This window comes from Nannochloropsis gaditana, assembly GCF_000240725.1.
Source record: "Nannochloropsis gaditana CCMP526 unplaced genomic scaffold scaffold283, whole genome shotgun sequence".
In the NCBI taxonomy this organism is placed as follows: Eukaryota; class Eustigmatophyceae; order Eustigmatales; family Monodopsidaceae; genus Microchloropsis; species Microchloropsis gaditana.
In genome coordinates, this window is record NW_005803670.1 from 21,788 (window position 1) to 32,169 (window position 10,382).

Sequence of the window (10,382 nt, forward strand, 5' to 3'; positions counted from 1 at the left end):
GGCCTACGTAGACAGAAACCTTCGTTTCAAGGGGTGACACCTTTATTGCAACGTTCAACAATTTAACAAACCCAAAGCATTATGGACAAATGCTGTGCTACCTTGTTTGCTCACGGAGGGTACTCCCATAGCGTTATATTTCCTTCACCGATTTGGGAAGGGATACACGCAAATAACTTATCCCCTTATGTACGTTTCTGATAATTCGCTCTTTATAAATGTGTGGCATCGATTTGTGGAGAAAGCCTTGAAAGCATGCATTATCCGCCTGAATCCTTTTTTTAGACACTGCGCTGCAAATTGTGTTTCTTCTTGACTAGCTCCTCCAGGTCCAGATTTCAATGAGGGATCGGGAGAATGACTTTTGAAAACCTAGAATACCCCAGCTCTGTGTACGATAGAAATACTAAGGGGGGAATCCCCACCTTTGGAATTGATGAAGCCTCGAATAAGAGATAGAGACTGTCATGGCCTTGCCTTCGCCGCAGATAGACGAAGATCAACTTGGAACTTTCCGATCTCGCTAAAGCCAAACACGCGAGACATCCTGTCTTGAAATTGAAAGTCAGCGACCTCTGTCCATTTTTTCCATTTTCCCCCCTATCTTGATTGCTAACGCGTAAGACAATTGTCATACCTTTTTCCTGTCATCAGCACATCAATATGACCACCTCTCTTCCTACGCCCGCGGAGGAGAAAGACATCGTCGATGGCCTCATCACCTTCCTGAACGAAGCCTGGACCCCCTTTCACGCGGTACAAGCCGCTGCTTCCCGCTTGCGCGACGCCGGGTTTAAAGAGCTGCGGGAGGGTGATGCGTGGGGTTTGAAGGCAGGGGGTAAGTACTACTTTACACGTAACATGACGACGCTCATAGCCTTCGCCGTGGGAAACAAGTTCCAGATATGTCAGCATAGCGGTCAAGGAGGCAGTGGGTTCACGATTATCGGTGCACACACTGACTCCCCTTGCCCAAAACTGAAGCCTGTTTCGAAGCTGACGAAGAGTGGGTACCTGTCCTTGAGCGTGGTCGGTTACGGGGGGGGCCGTTTGGCATACATGGTTTGACCGTGACTTATCCCTGGCTGGGCGGGTCTTGGTCAGAGATCCCGAAGGGTCTACCTCTGCGAGACTCGTGCGGATTGAGAGGCCAATTGTGCGCATCCCGAACCTAGCCATTCATTTGCAATCAGACGAGGAGCGGCGGGGCTTCGCGCCGAACCTGCAGACTCACTTTCCTCCCGTGCTGGCCTCCGAAATCAAGGCTCAACTTGAAGCGACCACGCACGAGACGGGAGCGCAGAATGTGGAAGAGAAAAGCAAGCAAGCGACCAGCGCAGTGAAGGCGGAAGAAGAGCAATGGCCCCCCATGTCGCAGCAGCACCACCCCTTGCTCTTGAAAATGCTCGCTGAGGCCTTGGGGGAGGGGGTGGCTGCGGAGAGCATTCTCGACTTCGAGCTGCAGCTCTGCGACACGCAGCCCAGCGTCGTGGGTGGAGCCTTGCGTGAGTTCGTGCACAGCGGGCGGCTTGACAATTTGGCGTCGTCCTACCAGGCCTTGACGGCTTTGATCCACAGCACACAAGCGGCGGGTACGCTTAATTTCGAGACAAACGTCCGACTTGTCGCCCTGTTCGACCACGAGGAGGTAGGGAGCGTGTCTGCGCAAGGTGCTGCCTCTTCATTGCTGCCCGATATCCTGCGGCGCATCATGGCTACCTATCCTAGCGGCCTCGTCAGGAGCGCGTCGGAGGACGAGATGGCCCGCATTCTGCACCGGAGCTTCATTGTCTCGGCCGACATGGCGCACGCCCTCCATCCCAACTACGAGAGCAAGCATGACCCTGGACTTGCTCCTCGGATGCATGGAGGTCTGGTCCTGAAACACAATGTCAACCAGCGTTACGCCACAAATGCTGTGTCTGCGCATATTTTCCGGGAACTCGGTCGCCGCGTCGCCCGGGTGCCCTACCAAGAATTTGCGGTCAAGGCAGATTCGCGCTGCGGAAGCACGATCGGCCCGTTGGTCGCTGGACTTACGGGGGTACGAACCGTGGATGTGGGAAGTCCCCAATGGGCCATGCATAGTGTACGGGAGACGATGGCCACCAGCGACGTGCTCTACGGATACAAGCATTTCAGGGCCGTCTTCGAGCACTATCCGAGTGTTGCAAGGGATTCGTGGGATGCAATGTGTCACTAGTAAACTTCAAGATGAACTCGACAAAGTTTTCGTCGAAGCCCTATGTGGGAAGGAAGGCGCGAACAAAAGGACCTAAAGACAGGAAGTCTCTAAGAGGCGAAAATAAGACTCGTCTTTTCGTGTGTCCCCTCTCTGTTCTTTTGTCGTCGTCTTTGCTTGAAACCCGCGATAGATGCATACCCTTCTAGGTGAGACATCTCTTACAGGCAATCCTCTTGGATGCTCTTATTCTCGATTTGTGGACGTCTCACCAGAGAGGTATCCACCCCATTGAACCCATAATGTTCATTGTCACGACATGAATGTGCAGGTACATACAATCTTTTATGCAAAGCGTTCAATTGTTTGAGAAAAGGAAGCGCAGGTCGTCGACTGTCAACCGCGCCAAGGACGCCGCATCCCCTCCCACGGTGCTATCAAACACTAGCTGCTTTTTCTCCTGCAATTTCAAGATGCGCTCTTCAATAGTATTCTCAAGTATAAACCGAGTTGCGAAAATCGGCTTGTACTGTCCGATGCGGTGAGTGCGATCTATGGCCTGCATCTCGGCTGCTGGATTCCACCAAGGGTCTGGGTGATCACAAAAAGAAATCGGAAACGTTGATCTTTATTTTCCCCAGTACAGACGTGACTTCCATTACAGCTTTAAGTTTCCACACCCCACCCACTTACCCATGAGGTATATATGGTTGGCGTGCGTGAGGTTCAAGGCAACGCCGCCCGCCTTCAGACTGATAAGGAGCACCTTTACTTCCGGGTCCTCCTTGAAAGCTTGCAAAACCTTGTCCCGCGCTCCGACGCTCATGTGCCCCGAAAGCTTGTGGCACTGCCAGGTAAAGGGTAATATACGGAGGATTGCAGGGCATGAGCTCGTGCATGCGGACAAGATGCTGGCGGACATGGTAGAGCCCCTTCCACTGCGCTAAACCCTCACCTTCGTTCCTTCCACAGTCAGGCGCCACATTATCAAGTCAAGCATGTTCACAAACTGGGAGAAAACGATCGCTTTTGCGGAGGGATCTCGGGTACGCATCAAATAAAGCTCCTCCAGTAGGGCCTCGAGCTTGGTGCTGGTATGGAAGTTTTCAAGCTGGATGCGATGCAGGATGCTCTTACGGTCCAGACCTTGAAGCTGGAACGGGAGGAGGGAAGGGAGAGTTCAGCCGATCGCGCCCATTTCGCATAATGCCCGGAAAACCTCATCACCGATCAAAAGGATTCACCAACCTTCAGCTTGCCGGCCACACACACGGTGCCCGCTGCATTTGAGTGTTTACCATTCCCATTTTGGCGGCGTGTACGCGATTGAGCGCGCCCCTTTGACGCGTCCTCTTCCTCTTGTTGGCCCTCGCGCTTGGACAAATCGACAGTCAAAGGCCGAGAGCACTCAGGGCAACTGGTGGTCCCACCGAGCGAAGCCTCCAGGTACTCGGTCACACAAAGCCTATCACACATTAAGGGAGAGGGCCACGCATGTAAGAGATTGGGCGCGTCCCCACGGCCAGTTGTCCATCATGAGACATCAGAGTACAAGTACATGTCCCTCAGGACTCTCACTCCATACTATCAGGCTGACATCCTCCAGATCATCTATCCTCACCTGCAAAAGCCACAGCCGCATTCCGCCCGCACGAGATTCTCCACGGGTTCATGGCACAGCGCGCACTCCTCCTCCTCGTCGTCATCGAGCTCTTTCTCCTCGTCCATGGAGGTAGGTCCCGCAGTACCGCCCTCGGCGCCTGCGCACGTTCATCCGAAGAAAAAGTGTGAAAAAGTGAATGGGAGAGATGCGCAGCCGACAAGAGCGAGCTCCTCATGAGCACGAAGAAGGACTCAACCTGAACCCTAGACGTAAACCATGAGAGCAATCCCACTGACTCCATGTGACATGGGAGCTTACCAGTGTTTGTGCGCGCGTGAGAATGGATGACTAGATAGGGATGGTCCACAGCTTGTCGCAGCCTTTGCAAAATACAGCAATGATTTTGGGGGGTGTTTTGGTAAGTGACGGAGATTGGAGAGTGGTAGCGAGGTATGAATGAGAGAAGTCAGAGTATTAAACATGCAAAAGCAGATTTGCATGCAAGTAATAGCTGGCTAAGCTCTTTTCCTCCCCAGGCTTCCTTAACAAGCAGCGCTTGGAGTCACAAATTGAATTGACGGCCTTCGCCTGTGCATGTAACACACCTGATTAGAATATCGAAAATATGCGCGTAGTTGTTGAGCACTGTGCCGGTCTGCAGGTACGTGTTAAACTGAGCTTGCGATTGCGTGTAGAGCGCCTGATAAAAGTCTTCCTCGCGTTCGTCCATCGGATCGTGGCGCAGTTTAATAAGCCGAGGTGGTAGCATGATATCCTCCGACCTGCAAGAAAGCAAGAGTCTGTCAGTCTCAGCACCGGAATGGAAAAGAATGAAGAGCGGATAGCCAACGACAATCATTCTTCTTCACAGGCGTTTACCCACCGAGTCTCCTTGGTGCGTCGAAGCAGGATAGGGTCCAGAATTTCATTTTTCAGAGTCAGGAAGGCCTTTCGACCTTCTCCTATGTAACCCGCCCTGTTCAAGTATCGTACACGACCGCAAGTTTTGAAAAGATTCGAATTAGTATTAGGGTAAGGGCAACTTTATTGCTCGCCACAAAATTTCCGAAGACGATCAAAATGAGAGGGTTTGTGAGACATCTTTTTTCAATGACGAACCGTTGTATTGGATTGAGAATGTGGCGATTGAAGTGCGCAAAATGCCACATGGGGGTGTGTCCACAGCACTCGCAACAATCCCAGTTCGGCCCAAACCTATAGTTCAATGACTTGCACTCGCAGCCCTTCATCCTATGTCAGCGCGTTGAGTAAAATAAATCGTTAATAAGAGCACACATGTAAGAGACTGGAAGATCGGGGCCAAAAGCATACTCGTCGAAATGCATCGCATCCGCCATGACTCACCTGCAAAAGTAAAAGGCATGCGGGTCCATGCGCAGGAAGCGCACTAGAGAATAAAGCTCCCCAACACGGTTCTGAAGAGGGGTTCCAGTCAAGCACCATTTGTTGAGGGAGGTGAGCGCAAATACTGCCTTGGCTGTGCTCGTCGAGCGTGTCTTGATGTAATGCGCTTCGTCGAGAATGATACGGAACCAAGACAACTGGGGTTGGAAGAAAGGGTAAATAAACAAAATCATAGTACAAGTGTGATGATTGGAAGGTACTGAAGATACCTCGAAAACCTATCAAATGTCAAAGCATGGCAGCTCGTCACTGCTCAACGGGTGGTCCTCTCAAACATTCCACCCCTCTGACGGAAGCAGGTTTTGCGCCTTAAACATCTTCTAGACGCACAAAGCCTGTCTCTGCGTACCTCATGGATCACCGAGCGCGTTGCTTTACCCCGTGGTTTTACGTCTTCATCTTCTGAGCTGTCCGAGGAGGTCTCATCACTTTCCTCCTCGACTGAACTGTCGTCCTGGACTCTGCCACCTCGCTCTGAAGATGCGGGAGCACTCTTCCCACCGCGACGACCTAAATGATGTAGATCATTAGAAAATGGGGTTTTCACTTATGCTTCGTCGACTACTACGCACCAGGCTTACTGTGAACCACGCATTAATGATCCCGTCCTGGGGCTGAGCATCACTCCGATTTCTCCACCGCCCAATTGTCGCATCTACACACTTTTTACGACACACCCCAACCCCCAAACCAACAAGCTATACCCTTATCCTTACACCGGAGTCGTTTCCTGTTCCTCTTTCCCAAAACTCACCTCCACGCGCCCCCTGTCGGCCGCGACCACGTGTAGCTCCACCAGCTCCACGAGATGAGCCAGCACCCGCTTTCCCTCCCTTTCCCCGACCCTCAAGCTCCTCCATTTTACGTTTGTTCGCGGCCTTGATGCGCGCATATTTTTCATCCTCCTCACTGCTGCTGCTGCTTTCATTTTCGCTGTCCTCGGAAGGAGCCTCAAAGGCCTTCTTGTCATTTTCCCCAACAGTTTGGCCCGTCACTTTCCTCCTAGAGTGAGAAGCTTTCGAACTTTCTTGAGGAACTTTTTTGCCTCCAATGCTATGCTTACCACCCATAGCCTCAGCCATGAGCTTCTTGTTTTTGGCCTTGATCAAAGCGTATTTATCCTCCTTGATGTCTTTGCCGCTGCTACTCGCCGCTCCACTTCGAGTGTCTCTCCCTGTCCGTCCTTCCTGAGCTTTTGACTTGGTCGACTTTACCCTCTTACTTAAACGTCCGTCTTTGCTTGTACGGGCCACGGCACCAAGCTTCACGTCGTCAACAGTACTGTCCCCGCCATCCGATTCCGTCTCGTCATCGTCCTGGGCGTGTCGGGCCCGCAAACTCTTCTTGGAGAGCCGACCCACCTAGAGCGCGACAATTTTATAATCAAATTAGCATACGCACACAGAGTCCTGCACATCATCCAGATACGTGCTGCAAAATCATGTTCCTCGTCTTTTTCCAGTTACATCTCAAAACACGTGCTACCACTCAGCCTGACCTTGACGCTCCGACCCTTTCGTTGAGTGCGAGCCTGCGCGGCGGTCAGTACCGCCCCTTCTCCACAGAAATATCTCTTGTGCAGCCGCAGCTTATCGGGATAGAAGCGCTTCCCACAATCCTCACATTTCACCTATTGATATTGAAGCGTTGAGAAGGAAAAACATGATGTCTAAATTTATATTTTAACTTTCCCGCGTTCTCCTTGTTCCGATAGCAAAAGCAGACCCTACCTTTTCAGGAGACATCATTTTGCGATACTCCGCCTCCACTATACTGTATGTGGTCAAAACCACATCTGCCTGTTGCAGCAGCGCCTTGGCGTCCTCCCGGCTCGATCCGTGGTAGACAAGGACGGTCAAGCTCCCTTCCCGGGTGAAGCGGGCGATCTCCGTTTGCCACTGCAGCAAGGCAATCAACGGGCATACCACAAGGGTGCCAGCACGCATGCAAGGGTCGGGCGCCCGCCCATGGGATGCTTCTTGCCTCGTCCAGGCCTCGGAGTGAAGCTCTGAGGGTCGGTTCGCGAGCATGACGGCGATGGCCTGAATGGTCTTGCCCATACCCATCTCGTCCGCGAGGATCCCTCCGTGGTGCTCGACCTGCTCCTGCCGGTACATCCACCCCAGGCCTTCCTTCTGGTATGGAAGGATGGGGAGGACCAGCGTCTCGGGGGGCTCGCGTTGCGTCGTCCACTCTTTGCGCACCAGCTCGGAGGCATCGATGGGCTTAGAATCCTCGTCCTCCTCCTCCCGCGACTCGGCCACGCGCTTCTTGACCAAGGCCTGCTGCCCCTCAGTCAAGTATTCATACCCCTCGATGCTCTCCTCCGACTCCAGGTACTCGGCAAAGATGGTGCAGGGCAAATGCTGCCAACGGGTAACGATGCCAAAGCGGCCCGCGTTCATTTCAAGTCCGATACGGATCTGAGGATATATCCAGAAACATTAAGTTATTCAGGGAATGACGTAATTGTTAGACTTCACACGCACGCGATATTTGCCGACAGCAGACGATCAATCACACGACACGTCGTGCACACCCACCGTCGCGGCCCTGGACAGAACTCACCTCCTCTTTCGGGACCTTGGCATTGCACTTCTTGCACGTTGCCTGTTATATTGACACGTAAGGGTCGGGCGTGAGAAGAACATGGGGGACCAAACCCGCACGCACACATCACCACCGACCTTGCCGTTCGACTCTTCCACTTTGTACGCGATTCTCTGCCCCGGTGGGGGAAGACCTTTGGGCGTCCCGGTATCCCCACCGTTTCCTCCGCTGCGCCCACGCCCCTGGCCCCGGCCCCGGCCCCGACCCCGTCCATTTTCTTGCTTGGTGGAAGCTGTAGGTCCACTCGTGCTTCGCGGTCCGTCCTTGGGAGACTTGCCAATGCGCGAGTCGACCCCGCTATCGTCCGACTCCTCCGCAGACGAGGACGATTCTTCTGTGACGGTGACCGAGTCATCGTCTCGCTCCGGGACGAAATCACTGTCGTCTTCATCTGATATAGATTTACGCTTTTTGCTGGCTGAGACGGTGCCTGTATCGGCAAGTACAGGCAGTCGTATTAATAGTACACACACGTTAAAAACATGGCCTGCATCTAAACTAGAAGCGAGTCTGGGAATTCTCGATGGCACAGAGTATTTTGGGATTAAAATCATCCTCTCACATAGAGAAGCTGTACAACTGCCGTTGTGATTCCATGGTCTCCTGCTTTGAAGGGTGGGAACTTCTGCCTCTTTCTCGACACATAAAAGAAAAGCACACAGCTGATTCTCAAGGACACCAATGACTTGAAATGTGTACAATCGAGTCAGATACCTTTTCTTGCTGTACCCATTTCGGTCAAATCGCAACACGAAGGCGTGCAGCGAAGAAATAGTCCGTTCTACTGACCCTCGGACGTGCGCGAAGCTGGCCTTCTCCCACCGATGAACTGTCGAGAAACAATTAGGGGCGCAATGTGAGGCTTGAGAATTTATGTACGCTACCGAGCGCCAAAGGCAGGATTCCAATGTACATGGGAAGGGCTCGGCCGCAAGGCTTCATCCCCTCCTCTGATTCACTGATGTCTGTCTTGCCTTTTTCCAGCGAGGGGCGGACTCGGAGTATCCTTGAGTGGCGTCATTTTTCGGCGAGTGAGTCGAGTCGAAGCCCAAGGCCGAAGGGTCAAGGACCTTCCGTCTTCAGCCAGAAAACTGGGTCGAGTATAAGATGCCGCGGCCAAACGTAAGAAGAATCGAACAAATAAAAAAATGGAGGAAGTTTTGCCCCGTACGTGTCTGGGTTTGAGGGGAGCACGCTTTATGTGTGGTTTTGGTCGACTTGAATCGACGGTTTATCTATGGGCCACTCCATCATGGGCGACGTCCGAGCAGCGAGAAAGCACAGGGCAGGGCCCATGTACCCTCCTGACTCCAGGCTTACAAAATGGTACACGCATAACATGCAAAAGTACACGAATTTTCGGTACCGAGTAAATTACTCATCGCATATCTCAGCAATGTACACCACGCAGATAAAAAAATACTTCAAGGATCTTGCGTGCACATCTCATTAGCGGATATAAGACTGAACACGCTTTTGCACGCAAGCCATCCTACCTACCCTGTTTTAAGAAAGTTGCGATTTTTGTTTGACAATATCAGTAGAAATGATGCTAAGGCCTCATAAATAACCCTTGTATCTCCGTTCACAGCACAGACGAGGCCATTGAAAGCCTCAAAGCCATCCTGGTGCCCGCGCCCATGGAATCTCCTGTAACACATTCCCATCAGCACATGCGACACTACGGGATGGACACCATTGAAACTATGAATTATGATAGAGCTCATCAAGGAGAGCATTATTTTCATAAAACACACTTTGGAAGCAACCAAAATCACGTACAGAAGGGGGCCATGTCATCATCGGAAATGAGCCCCACCAGGACCGCGTTGCCCGCTGGAGGCATTTCCGGACAGGGCATGAAAACCATTCAGCAAACGCCAACTCATCATCAAGACTCATTTGAGGATGATATATCGAGTAAATTGAATCGGCGAGGATGGTCTACTGAAGAAGATGCATGCATTTTGAAGCTGGTCCGCGCGCACGGGACCAAGAATTGGACTGTTATTGCGCAAGGTCTGGCCGAGAAATTGGGTGGACCAGGCCGTTCTGGGAAGCAATGTCGCACGCGATGGCTCAACCACTTGAATCCTGATATCAAAAAGGCACCCTGGACAGCCCAGGAAGAAGCTATCGTGCAGGATGCGCAACAACGACTGGGAAATCGATGGGCTATCATCGCCAAACTGCTACCCGGAAGAACGGATAACAGCATCAAAAACTACTATTACTCAACTATGAGGAAAAATATGCGCAGACTTGCAAAATCTCATGGTAAAGATGCGCCGGTTGCGAAAGCGTGCGGACCAGCCGGTGCCACGGGCTTGGGGCCGCCTGCGGGGGTTAGAGAAAGCTCAACAAGAACCGGGAAGAAGGGAGCCTCGTCCAGCGTGGCAACCGCCGCTGGAGCCTACGATACTCCAGCAAGCTTACAAGTGCAAGACAAATGTGTGCACGAGAATGGCCAGTCCAAATCGACGAAACGAGTTCGAACAGGCGTGGGGGAGAAGGGGAAACGCGGCGCACAAAGCACTAAAAACAAGGCAGAAGTTGTGACAG

General features: G+C 52.3%; 1 protein-coding gene across 1 annotated transcript; it reads left to right on the top strand.

Annotated features, from left to right (window-relative positions):
* Nucleotides 1-9,821: 9,821 nt before the first annotated feature.
* On the top strand, nucleotides 9,822-10,087 carry NGA_2116310 (myb-like dna-binding protein; the record flags this gene model as incomplete). The annotated part of the gene is made up of 1 exon (XM_005855129.1): nucleotides 9,822-10,087. A coding segment is annotated over one exon (266 nt), but the record flags the coding sequence as incomplete, so codon positions are not given.
* Between the last annotated feature and the right edge of the window lie 295 nt (nucleotides 10,088-10,382).